The 12,708-nt window shown below is 56.5% G+C and overlaps 1 protein-coding gene across 2 annotated transcripts in view; it reads left to right on the top strand.

Moving 5' to 3' along the window:
* The first annotated feature begins 21 nt into the window (after positions 1-21).
* The window catches only part of LOC103581888 (lysophosphatidylcholine acyltransferase 1-like), a 13,827-nt gene continuing 1,140 nt past the window's right edge, over positions 22-12,708 (top strand). The window contains exons 1-6 of one of the 2 annotated variants that reach the window (XR_549701.1): positions 22-268; positions 3,963-4,088; positions 4,497-4,650; positions 6,803-6,901; positions 9,180-9,321; positions 10,936-12,595. Coding sequence is in view for 1 of the 2 variants with exons in the window: in XM_008563611.1 (XP_008561833.1) it covers positions 261-268; positions 3,963-4,088; positions 4,497-4,650; positions 6,803-6,901; positions 9,180-9,321; positions 10,936-11,120 (714 nt within the window). In the remaining variant the exon portion in view is untranslated. Of the gene's footprint in view, positions 269-3,962; positions 4,089-4,496; positions 4,651-6,802; positions 6,902-9,179; positions 9,322-10,935; positions 12,647-12,708 lie in introns of those variants that run through there. The other variant, XM_008563611.1, reaches the window with a different exon arrangement.

Raw genomic sequence — 12,708 nt, 5'->3', positions numbered from 1 at the left:
GCGTCTGTGTGTGCGGTGCACGCACTGTGGGTGTGTGTGTGTGTGTGTGTGTGTGTGTGCTTGCTTCGAAGGCGGCTCTGATGGACACTATGTCGGCAGAGCCTCACAGTGGTCCTCTGCAGGGCGCTGGTGAGGGCCGTGTCCTGTGACATCCGTGGAGTGACGCAGCTTCTCTGTGTGTGCAGTTCCTGCCTGTGTACAGCCCGTCCGAGGAGGAGAAGAGGAACCCCGCGCTGTACGCCAGCAACGTGCGGTGTGTCATGGCAGAGTGAGTGACATCTTCTCTCCCCTCCCTGAGGGGGGGCGTCTCTTACAGCATTACTGTAAAAATGCCCAGGAGCCTTAGGGTTTCTGCAGAAGGGAATGAATGGGCACTGTCCACATCGGCAAGAGTGTGCTTGACCTTATGCTTTAGGTCCCGTGTTTGTCTGATGACGTTATGATGTGTCCAGAACTTGGGAATGGCTGAACACTGCTTCGTTCACAAGTTTCAAACACGCACAGCCATCAGTCACCCAGGTGCCGTGCTCTCTGTGCAGAGAGCTGGCCTGGGCAGCTTTAGGACCCAGGAGGAGGACCCTCGCAGCGTGACGTGTTCATCGGCCCTGCGGTGTTGACCAGCGGCCTTGCTGCATCTTGCTGGGCTGAGCGTGGTACTGCACACTTCATCCTGCGAGATAACTTGAGCTACTTCTCTGACTTCTGCGCATGCAGTTGGGAGTACGGGGGAGACCCCCACTGCCCATTCACATGCAGCCCCCGCTTGTGTGGACGGCGGGCGTCAGCTCACTTCCCTCCCTCTCTGACCATCTTTCATCCCTCTGTGTCCCCAGACACACATCCTTGAAATGAGCATTCTGTCCCCCTCACTGCCACGGCCAGAGCGGTCATCCCCCACCTGCCAGCCCCACCTGGGCGCCCGTCCTGCTGCTCCCCTGCAAAGCTCTCATCAGGTGGAGCTGAGGTCCTCCTCTGCAGGGCACTCAACCCCAGGCTGCAGGGAAGCATCGGGAAGCCTCTTCCACCCGGGGCTGCCGGCCCCACCCTGAAGTCCCCGATGCAGCAGTTCTGGGCGGGCTGGGGATGTGCCTCTCCAGAGGCAAGTTCCAAGAGATGATGACACAGGCTGGCAGGCTTCAGCACGTGCTGGTGACCCTGCCTGACTCCTGAGTCACCTTGTGCACACTCAGCTCAAGTTCCCAAATTCAGTCTGGGTCGCTCTCTTCCCTGGACCCACGCCCTCTCCCTCCCGGGCACATGCAGAGGGCAGAGATGGGTGCACACAGTCTCTGTGCCCCACAGGCCCACGCAGCCTCCAGCACAGACAGCTCCAAGCAAACACGAACACCCAGCGGGAGTAGGCGCCAGGCAGGGCGGGCACAGGCAGGGCAGGCGCACTCACACTTCCACCAAACCCACACTCAGGGCTTCCGCTGTGGTGCCATCCATGTTTGGGGACGTGAGAGGAAGGGGACAGACTTTACAAAACTCAGTGGGAGATGGCTCATGGGCCTCACTGATTATTTTAGAGCCACCTGTTTAAAACACATTTTGAGGAACTCACACATATTTTCAGGGTTATTGGAGAGTGCTGTCATTTCCTTTGTGGCAATTCTGAATGCTCTTAAAAATCCTACTACAATTCCTTGAGAACCATATTCTGTCATCACATCAGGGCCGCTGGAGGGTCTGCTGTGGTCACTAACCCACGCCTCCCGTGCTGGCTGGGAGAACGGTCGGGAGGGGCCGCACCAGCATGGGCCGGGTGGGCGAGGCAGGGATGGGCCCCAGCCAGGTGCCCTGGAAGGGCCTCCCTGGTCCCCAGCCCCACCTGAGATCATACCTGGGAGGAGCCAGGAGAGCTCTTGGGTGGCCCTCAGCTGGACCTGTCCCTTTTTCCTGGGGGTCACCTGAGGGGCTGCTCCCCCACAGTGGTCGTGCTGGCCAAGGGAGTTTTAACAGCCATCAAGTAAAGATTTGAAAGGCAGTTTGCTTATGGCGTGATTGCACACAGTGTTGCCAGGGCACTAGGAGCTCTTGTGAAATTATTAACAGCCCCGTTCAGTTATGGAGATTCTGGGGGGTGGGGGGGGTTGTTTTGTTTCCTATATTTGGCACGTTTTCTACCATGAGTGTGTTTTCTTTAATAGTCAAGAAAGGTTATTTTTCTTGAGACCTGATGCAGCTCTGCAGGATGGCTCAGTCTTGACTTCAGGGCAGCGCTGAAGACAGAAACGTGATAGGAACGACCCCAGTCACCATGGAGATGGGTCGGGATTCCCCACCCATCGCCCCTGTGGGGGTGTCTTCTCTTTAAGACGCCCTCACCTCTCCCAGGATTTTACAGCGTGATGCGCTGATTTTCAGCATAGATGTGGACACAGGATAAAACCAAATGAGTGACTACAGACACCACACGCGTGCGTGTTTAGTGGGACGGAAACCACAATAACGCCGCGCTAACTGCGGAGCTTGGGGCAGCCCCGTGTTCAAAGTCATTGAAATTTGGAATCAGTTATTAAGCATCTGTTTAGTGCTAAATATGGACTTTGCACATTGCTCTTCTGTCCGGGGTACCCACCACCCCGTGCTGTGGTTGAAGGCTTGTGTGTGTGGGCTCACGCCCAGGGCCCCGTCCCCCCAGGGCTCTGGGAAAGGTGCCCGGGTGCACGGGTGGCAGGCTCAGGTGCTGTATCTCCCACTCGCACCCTCCTCTGGGTTCCCGGTGCCAGTGAGGAGCAGGAGGAGGCCCCATTGACATGGGGACCGCAGGAGGGGGCAGGCCACAAGGCCCCATCCTCTGCTTCCACCGGAGAGGGAAGAGGCTTTTCCTGTCTGTCAGCCACTGGCTGAATAGCTCAGGGAAGCTGAGACTGACACTGGTCCCCGAGTCCAGCCCATGTAAAGAGGAGGGGGCTGCACATGTCCCTAGACCCGGGGGAGTGTGAAAGGGAGATTTAAGCCCATGTTTCCAGCAAGTTCTTTTCATCAGCTTTTCCCAGCTTCGTTTGAATAGACGTGAGCTTCCTCTACCACCTGTAACTTTTGCTGTTGGAATTGCTAGAAGTTGCCTTTGAGGTGCCAGTGGAAGGGAGAAGGGCAGAGTGCCGGTCCCCGGCTGGTGGCACACCCAGAAGTCGGGACATACAAGGACTTGCTGCTGGCCACGTGTCTGCACACACGCTGTGCTTCCAGCCCGTGCTTAAAGGTCTTTGTGTTAGTTTCTCTGACACTTGGACGACGGACTCTGCTCCCTCCCGCTCTTTCGGAGTCGAGGGCTGGTGGGGCTCACCCCGGGGCTTTCCCACGCCAAGTCGGCCCATTCTCTAGCAGCCGGGGCGGCCGCTGTCCTTGGACACCTGTTCTGTTCATGACTTCCTCTGTCACCGTGGCCTCTGCCTGCATTTATAGATATTTCTTTTTTAATCTTTAACTTAAGAATAACATTTTGCATAGGCTACAAAATAAACACACTGAGACCTCGGCGAAAGCATCACTGCTTGTGCAGATAAAGCTGTGCTGCCTTGATCCCACTGGGGGAGGAGACACCTGGCAGGACAGGCACGTTCTCGTGGGCAGAGGACATTGGAGTCGATGCCTGGTGGTCTCAGAGCAAGATGTGCGATGTGTTGTCACAGGGCACCACCGCCTGTGTTTCTATCAGAGCTGATTCAGGAGAGACCCACAGGGAACCAGTGCCCTGTGAGGCGGGTGCCCACGTCGTTGAGGCCCTTGCTGACTTCTGTCACCCTGAGCTTTTCTTCTGGCAGGTAGTTAGCGGTCACCCCCTTCTGTGTAGACCATGAAGATCACTCCCGGTGAGCCCTCAGAAGACAATTTACCCTGGAGGCCCTCAGATGCCCCAGGCCCTGGTGGCCCCTTGACCCCGTTACTCTGAGGGGATGGCGGGGACAGGCTGCTGTGGGGACAGGCTGACACGGGTGCCCTCCTCTCTTGCATAGGGCCTTGGGCGTCTCCGTGACTGACTACACATTTGAAGACTGCCAGCTTGCCCTGGCGGAGGGACAGCTCCGCCTCCCTGCCGACACTTGCCTTTTGGAATTTGCCCGGCTCGTGCGGGGCCTCGGGTGAGTCCCCTGGTGCTACTTGAGTAACAGGTCCAGCTGGAGCCACGTGAGGCCACAGGGCTAGTGATTCAGGAAATGATTCTTAATAATGCTTATTCCGGTTTGGTTTGGTTTGGTTTCAAATATCAATTTCAATCCACACAGAAGTGTCTGAAATACCCCTGATGCTTGGCACCAGCCATCTGCTCGGGTGCCACCGAAGGGGGTGTCCACAACCACCTGCCTAGACCCTCAGGCAAGATGCATTACACACCCTCCAAATTACTAGAATGCCTTTGCTTGAGAACTAACTTGCTTATGATATAAACAACTTTAATACTGTGATGAGTCTTGTAACAGTGAGTCTCCTGTTTTTAGCATTCAGTAATTTTATTGACAAAGAAACTTTTCCCTCTTCTTTTTGTTTAGGCTGAAACCGGAAAAACTTGAAAAAGATCTGGACAAATATTCAGAAAGTGCTAAGGTGAAGAGGGGAGAAAAGATTGGTCTTCCAGAGTTTGCAGCGTACCTGGAGGTCCCCGTCTCTAGCGTGCTCGAAGACATGTTTTCACTGTTCGATGAGGTAGGGACTGTCACCTGGGGAGGGGGGAATCTTGGAAGGGAAACCTCTGACTTTTCAAAACATAAGTTGTTCTTATTATAATATAAACATATTTTAGACAATTTTGAAAGCAGTAAAAGGAAACCACCCCTTATTAGCCCACCCAGTGATGTCCTTCCATGCTTTTAAATGCATGTAGAAATTTGACTTCTAAGTTATCCTTTGCTGATAAACGTGCCTGTGGTTTTGGGGTTTTGTAAATCAGCTCACTAAGAGGCCTACTGACGGCAACGCCCAGCCCGTGCTCTCCGGGGCTCCCTTCTCCGGAACTTCCACTAGCCAGCTCCGCCGGAGCTCCTGTTGGCCACGGCAGAGTTTCTGAATAATGTGCCTCATTCTCGATGACCGGTTTAGAGGTTCTCCAGCAGCCTTCTGTCACCGAGTGAGGGTGTCTTCCTGGTACGACAGCTGTCCCACGCCCTGCACGTCATCATTAGGTCACACATCGTAGCTGAGTGAGGTGTCGACGTTCGCGCTATTGTGGCGCTGAACATGTGGGGTGGCCGTACAGGTTTGGGAAGGCATGGGACCTTGCATGCAGGAGGGCAGGAGGCCACGCTTACCCAGAAATCTGCCAGGCCTGGTCTTTTCTGGGTGTTTGTGTCACATTACTGACACTTGTGCTGTCAACACTCGTCACAGGACAGGGTAAGTGCTGAGGCCCCCCTCAGAACGGTGTGTTCTGTGTGGCGACACGGCACGTTCTGTGTGACAACATGGTGTGCTGCACGTGAATGACACCGAGCAGCCGCAGCACGGCCTTCGGTTGAACCGAGGGGAGCAAGTGTGTGGCGTGGACACAGGAAGGCGCCTCTGGGAGTTTGTGGATCGTGTCAGTCCCTGCTCTTCTGTCCGCCGGCGAAGCAACACGGCGTGTGATCCAGCATGTTCTTCCACCTCGCAGCACGACGAAGCTCCGGCAGCAGCCCCTCTGGTAGAAAGGCAGAGGTCGCCGCACCTGCGTGCAAGTGTCTGCTGCTGTCAGAGCCACAGCTGTGGCTGTGTTCTCGGTGCTTCCAACAGTGCTGGGTGTGGAACAGGAAACAGCAAAGTACTGGCTCAGCGTCTAACAGTGTGAGGTCACTACGGCAGCGAGCGGCTTCTTCGTTTTCCGATATCCACTATTTCAAATGCACAGTGTTCTTGTGAGGTGGGAGTAGTCTCGGCTTCACACACAGGAGCTCAGACCGTGATGCGCAGGTGCTGGGTCTGATGTGAAGCCCACCTGCCTGGAGCCCCACCTCCCGAGACCACCGTCCTGGGCCTCATGCAGCGAGAGCCGGGTCTGGGGCTCCTGCAAAAGACGCTGTCATTCTCTCTCACAGTACACCAGGGACGTTTGTGCCTCGCCTCTGAGACCTGCAGCCTATGGTCTACACAGGGGTGGGAGGTGCTCCCTCTGCCCCCAGGTCCTCCTCAACGTCCTCCCCCTGCTGCTGACCAGGGAGTCCCCCCTCTGCCTCTGCTTCCTGCTCATCTCCTCGTCACCTCACGTGGCTCAGGAGGTCCTTTCCTCCAACCGAGGTGTGCCCTTCAGTCATGTCCAGACCGTTTTCTTCCTCATCAGAAGAGGGTCCCCAGTGTCCCCGTGGGCACCCAGCTCGCCCCTCTCTCTGCGTCCACCTGCTCACCCAGAGCAGCTGACAGTCCCGTGGAGACAAGCGTGTGTGCTGACTCAGTCTGTGCGGGGCACAGGCTGAATTCCAGTGACCTGGTGCTCGCGTCGACGCCGCGTTGCTGGCTCGAGATCCACTTATTTTGTCCTAAAGAGAGTGAATTCTCAGAGGCTAAAATGAGCGTTGGTGTTTGCTGGGTTTTTTCCCTAAAATGTGAGTCTTGGCAGGTGACAGTCCTTATTTCACATGTGCTTTGCTGAGACCACTTCATGGAGCAGTTCCATAGGGTTTGACAGTGAATTGTAATGGCCTAAGGAAGTGTACACAGTGCAGTTACCCAGGAGAACCCAGCTGGTTAGGGATGTTCTTGCAAAACGCCCTTCTTTTGGGGCTGGTGGTGTCAGCCAGACTGGGACTGGCACTGGGACCGTGAGAAACACTGGTTCTACTCGTGTGCCCGGGGGCTGAGCCGTCACCCAAGCCCGTCTCTCCCACAGGGCGGGGGCGGCGAGATGGACCTGCGGGAGTACGTGGTCGCCTTGTCCGTCGTCTGCAGGCCTTCCCAGACCCTGGACACCATACAGCTGGCGTTCAAGGCAAGTACAGATTCTACGTGCATCTGATGTGTAGGGACCTGAGCATGGTCTTGTGACATAGTTTATCGTCCGTTATCATATTGGCAAATTTATTATTTGCCTAACTGCTATTTTTACAGAAGTTTGTGCTAGCCATTGTAAAATTCCCAAAAAACCCTTGACTGTTTTCTCCCAGAGTAAGCAATCCACACCCACAGGAAAGGCAGGAAGAGGGCTTCCCATGTCCCAGGGCGCCTAGACGGGCTGGTGTGCGTGTCACCAGCAGGTCTTCTCAGGTGGACTTGTGCCGTGGGTTACAGCACATGCTGCTCCTCGGCAGCCACCTTGGGGACAGCTGTGTGATCTCCTCTGGGAGCTACCAGCGGAGCAGATGCGGCTGGCGCCAAATCCACACAGCACTACTGGGTCCTGCCCTGCGTCAGCCTGCAGTGGCTGCAGTGGGTGCCCCGCAGATGTCCGCACGGTCCTGGCTGGCGGGTCTAACTCTCCAGGTTACCCGCCGTACCGCACCTTCCTGCAGGCCTCCCTCATGTCCCTGCCTGCAGCCCACGCCTTTCACAGCATCTCCGTTTGCTAAATATGCTGCACTGTCCTCATCTGCTGCCTCTGGGGCACCTCCCCTGGGCCCCTCGGCACCTTCCAGTGGGGCTTGCCAGTGACAGGAAGGCCCTGGGGCACCCCGCATCAAGGGTGTGTGGGTGACCACATCACAGGCTGCACTTTAGATGTAGAGATAGTCGCGCCTTCCTGGCTTTACAGTCAAATTTCCTCCTGGGCTGACTGTCGAGATACAAAGTTGTGTTATGATAGCACTGATGGTCCCAAACACAGATGCTGCCAGCACTTGGGACTTCCCAGGGGAACTCGAAATCATTTTTAATGCACTGTTGGGGTCCCGCATTTTGCTTTCTTTTGTATCATTATTCCTGTGGTAAAAATGCTACGGGCTCAGAAAGGGGGAAAATGCAAGCCCGAGGTCTCTGCCCAGCGTGGGCCCAGGCCTGCCTCCCAGCGTTTTCTCGTATAATTTTTTCTAATAAATTTCTAAGTAATTTTCTGAATGCAGAAACGCGTGCTGCAGCAGCTTGCAGTGTCCCCCGAAGCCGCTGCTATTCACTGCATGACCGCTAGGTGGGGTGGGAGGAGCACTGCTGTGCCCGCGGCGGAGCTGGCGTTGGGACCAGAGGGGGGCTGGTGGGAGGCCACATGGCTTGGGTCCGGCTTTGCTTAACTGTGAGGTTCCAGCAGCACCGAGGTGGATTTAGTCTGCAGACATTTGATCTGACAAATCTAAAAGCAGCAGAGAAATCTAGGACAAAGATGAGGACGCAGGAGCTGTCAGCGGGCACAGGTGCTTTTTGAAGCCAGGTGTAGATGGGGGCACCCAGGGGTAGCCGCAGGCCTCGAGAGATGGGGTGGGCCCAGCTGCAAGGCCCACGCTGCCTCCAGCACGGACCATGAAGTGCTTCCACTGGGGCAGAAGGAAGATGGGCACTGAGCGGGCGGATCTGGGTCCCCGGCTCATGGGGTCCGTGTGGAGCTGCGGAAGGGGGAGGGGTGGGCCCTGCAGACTCTGGGAGCCCAGTGTTTGTAGGCGCCCGGCAGGCGCAGGTACAGGCCCTTGACCCTCCTGCAGCCCTGGTCTAGGCACCGAGCAGGCAGGGAGCCGCTGCCTCCAGAATCAGAGCAGGAGGAGGGGAAGGTAGGCCTGTAGGAGTGTGAGGTTAATGGTGGACCGTGGTGTCCTGTTCCTGCTCTGACTCCAGGGTCCCTGTGTCCGCAACATAAACCCCTCATCTCCTTCCTTGGGCTCCAAGCACAGTCTCCCTCCCCGCAGGAAACATTTCTATCCATCTGTAAGGGTCGGATCCAGCTGTCACAGGCAAAAGTGCTGTCAAGGAAATCCTGAAACCTGGGCTTCGCCCCACGGCACACCCAAGGCCCAGCCCCAGGTTGCACCGAGTCTCTGCATCTGTCTGGCTGTGCCTGAGTCGTTCAGTCAGTTTTCCCAGGCGGGGATCAACAGCGTTGACTCCTTGGGCCCAGCGGTGTTTGCTGAGTGTCCACGAGGCACCCAGGGGTGCTGGGAGTTGAGGTCAGATGGCCTAGGACGCAGCTCCACTCTGATGCTCACCGTCCACTCGTACCAGGCACAACCTGGCCCCAAGGGTGCCCAGAGTTCTGTGAAGGTGGAAAGCCGGGACATCCAGGGGATGAGGAGCAGCCCGGCTGGGCAGCAGGGGGAGGCTGCGAGGTCACGCCGCACCTTGCCTTGCAGATGTACGGGTCGCAGGAGGACAGCAGCATAGATGAGGCCGACCTGTCCTGCATCCTCAGGACGGCCTTGGGGGTGGCGGAGCTTCCTGTGGCCGACCTCTTCCAGGCCATCGACGGGGAGGAGAAGGGAAGGATCACATTTGGTGAGTGCCGGGGGTGGGGGGTGTCAGCTGGGCATGGTCCGTTGTGTGCCTGCCTCAGCTGTGCAAGGCAGGTGTGCCCACGAGACTGGGGACACCAGTGGAGTCCCTGCCCCACCTCCGTCCACTAGGCTGCCCCTGCAACACAGGAATTCCACAGAAGGAAGGTCCTTCTGGACACCAGGCAGGGGAGGGGAGGGAGGGTTTGAAGCTGATTTCTGCAGGCAGCAAATAGAACCAAACTCTGAGCCTGGCTCAGAGCCCCCACTCTAGATGCTGCCCACGGAGGCTGCGGTTGGGGGAAATCCACACCCGGCCACCCAAGGCCAACTCACCAGGGGTCTCCTCGGGGACAGCCTTGGCTCCGGGTGTCACCCCTCTCTCCTGGGAGCAGTCTGTCTGGAGAGCGCAGCATGGCTGGTGCTCAGAACCATCGCAGGTTGGCTGCACGTGACGCTTTTCTCCCAAGACACTCACCTTTCCAGTGATGTCTGATTAGGTAACTAGTAAAGGGCCTGCCCTTCTGGAGCACAAGCCATCAGCTCCCTTCCCCGGCTGCATTCCCAGAAACGGCCGGGTCAGTATTCTTAAATTGCTATGCGAAGTTAGCAAACCCCACCCTGAAGTGACTCCCTCCCCTGGAGTGTGAATGAACAACATTGTGTCCACTGGGGCCGCAGTGGCCTCAGCCTCCAGCCCGTGTCCTCACCAGGCCCCCAGGTCCTCGCCGTGGAATTTTCTGAACTTCTCTTCCCTTGTCTCCTAAAATGGGAGAGGCAGTCCCAGCCTTGCCGGACAGCCTTAGAGCAAACAAGAAAACATGCAGGAGAGTCAGTGCAGCAGGGCCATGGGGGCGGGAGGTGGGACGTGCCACGGGGCGATGGCAGAGCCGGAGTCCCAGGAAAACTCTCTTGTTTCACGAGGCCGCAGAGCTGAGCAGGAGAGGTGCTCGGGGACACGTCTCGTTGGGGCGTGTGTTTCACTTGTTGGGGGCTGCTGCTCTCTGGTGAGTGCTGGCCGACTGCTCACCTTTCCCCATAAAGACTTCTGCGGCTCCCAAGGTGTCACGGCTCTGAGTGTTTGCTGCTCGGAGTCTGTCTCGGTCCCCTGAGACCTCTCCGTGGTGCCCTCAGTGCAAGGCGGGGGCCTTCACCCCTCTGTGGGTACACACAGCAACCGGGAAATGCACGCTTGCGGGGGCTGTGGGGAAGACCCTCTGCCCCTCCAGGTCTCCCCAGGGCCGAACCGTGTGACCAAGAGCACCTTCCTCACAGAGTGTCACATTATTGTCCCTAAACCAGCTCCTTCCACTAACGGGGCCTCGCAGGTGCTCGGTACCCAGGACTGGCTGCTGAATTCACAGTCGTTAGCCTTCCTTGGAGTTTCCCAAAAGCAGGACATGGTAGAGAACCGCTCCCGGTTCTCAGGATGATTTTGCTCACAGCAGAGGGAAAGCAGGGTGCGGGTTCTCCTCGGCCCCGAAAGCATCCACACATGACTGCGACCCTCCCCGGCAGGGCGTGAGGTGGACGCCCACGGGGCTCCCGGGAAGAGCCCCAGTTCTAGGCGTTTGTTCCTCCGAGGTCCCAGTAACCAAAAGTGCCTTTGTCCTTCCAGGCGACTTCGACAGGTTTGCAGAAATGTACCCCGACTTTGCGGAGGAATACCTGTATCCCGATCAGACGTGTCCCCAGCACCGTGCACAGACCCCGCCCGCGCCCACCCCGAACGGCTTCTGTACTGACTTCAGCCCTGAAAACTCGGACACTGGGAGGAAGCCTTTCTGTAAGAAACTGGACTAGGATGGAAGGTTCCAGAGACAAGGCCTGTCCCCGCTGTCAACACCACCTCCACGCGGCCATGTGCCCTGCTGGCGAGTGACATCTGGGTTTCCCTCCCCCACTCAGCTGGACAGCCACCATCTCCGGGTCTGAGTCCCAGAAGACCTGGGGGTTTCGTTTTTATTTTGTTTCTCTGTGAAGGGTCTCGATTCCAGAGCCCGGCGTGCGGAATGCTGGGTGCTGGGTGCTCGGAGGGAAGCTGCCTGCCAGTCCCGGGCGGGTCTCCCTTTGGGTCAGGTCCCCACAGGGCGAGTGGGCACCAGGCGTTGCAGTGTCCTGGTTTGAGTTTCCATCGCAATCTCTTCTAACGTCCCTTTTTCATCAGCTGGTGACAGCGTGCACAGGCGGGGCGTCACACGCACACTCCACACACTTGAAGCACGGAACGTGCGGCCTGCGTTTGATTCCAGCACAAAGTCTCTGCCCACCCCTGTGGGTTCGCCACTTGGCAGAGCCGCTGTCTGATTTTTAAACATTTCTATATTTGTGCAGGAGTTCATGAGTATTTTATAAACTTCATTTGGGTACTTCAGGAAGCATTCAGCATTTTTTTAAAATAAGAAAATTGTTTTTCTACTTCACTTTTTCCTTTTAGGGTCAACAAATATTTATTTATAAGCCCTTTTTTGATAGAATCTGAGGCTGTTTGGGGCTTTGACTTAAATTTCCAGCAGGCCTCTCTCTGCCAGGTAAATTCCTCACCTCCTGTTTGGGTCCATAGGGGGAGGTTTGACCACAAGGACTCAGCCCCAGAATGCGTTTTCTGCTTTCCTTAATCCTTTTCAAATCCCCCTCTTTTTTATAAACATTATCAGTTTGGTATTTCTGTTCCATTTCAACATAATCGACTTTGTGTAGCTTAAACTCCAATCAAAGCAACGAGGATTGGTAAAATCGGTGAGGCAGAAGGCAGGACTGGAGTGGGCAGCCTGCCTGGGTGTGCGGATCGCAGGGCTCGGCGCGCACCCCCATCCACGGGGCGGGTGCCGGTGGGAAGCGGCCGCTGCTCCTCTGTGCCCCGGTTTCTACGGCACCTTAGGGTAAAGCAGCCACCCTTCTGCGGGTGGCCGAAGTCTTTCACTGTGGAGGACGCGAGGTGGAGCGCGGTGTGGGGCTGCGAGGGTGTCTGGCGACGGCCGTGTGGCGCAGCTCGTCCCCAGCGGCGCTGCCTCCTGACCTCACGGCTGAGCAGCGCATCTCACCGGGCCGTGCGGTTCAGCCCCTCTCGGGCCCAGGGATGACTGGAGCAGGACTGGCCAAAGGGGATGTTTGGGTATCGCCTTTGGTCTCTGTGACATCCCCGTGTTTCATCCTTCTATCTTATGACAATTAGAAATCTGTCCTTAAAGCACAATAACAACCATAGACTTTAGTTGGTTTCCTAAAGAAAAGCTGCTGGGTTTGTTTGGGGAAAAAAGTTTTTTTTAATTTCGAAGATAAGTGTGATTTTATATTTGGGGCATCTCTGTAGAGGCCAGTAAGGACGGAAAAAAATGTTTACGAACCCCTCAAAAAGACTGGTGATGTGCGTTTCTCCACCAACAGACGT

Source organism: Galeopterus variegatus, unplaced genomic scaffold (genome assembly GCF_000696425.1).
Source record: "Galeopterus variegatus unplaced genomic scaffold, G_variegatus-3.0.2 Scaffold14182, whole genome shotgun sequence".
Classification (NCBI taxonomy): domain Eukaryota; kingdom Metazoa; phylum Chordata; class Mammalia; order Dermoptera; family Cynocephalidae; genus Galeopterus; species Galeopterus variegatus.
Note: the sequence above shows the minus strand (reverse complement) of the source record. Positions and strands in the feature narration are given on the sequence as shown.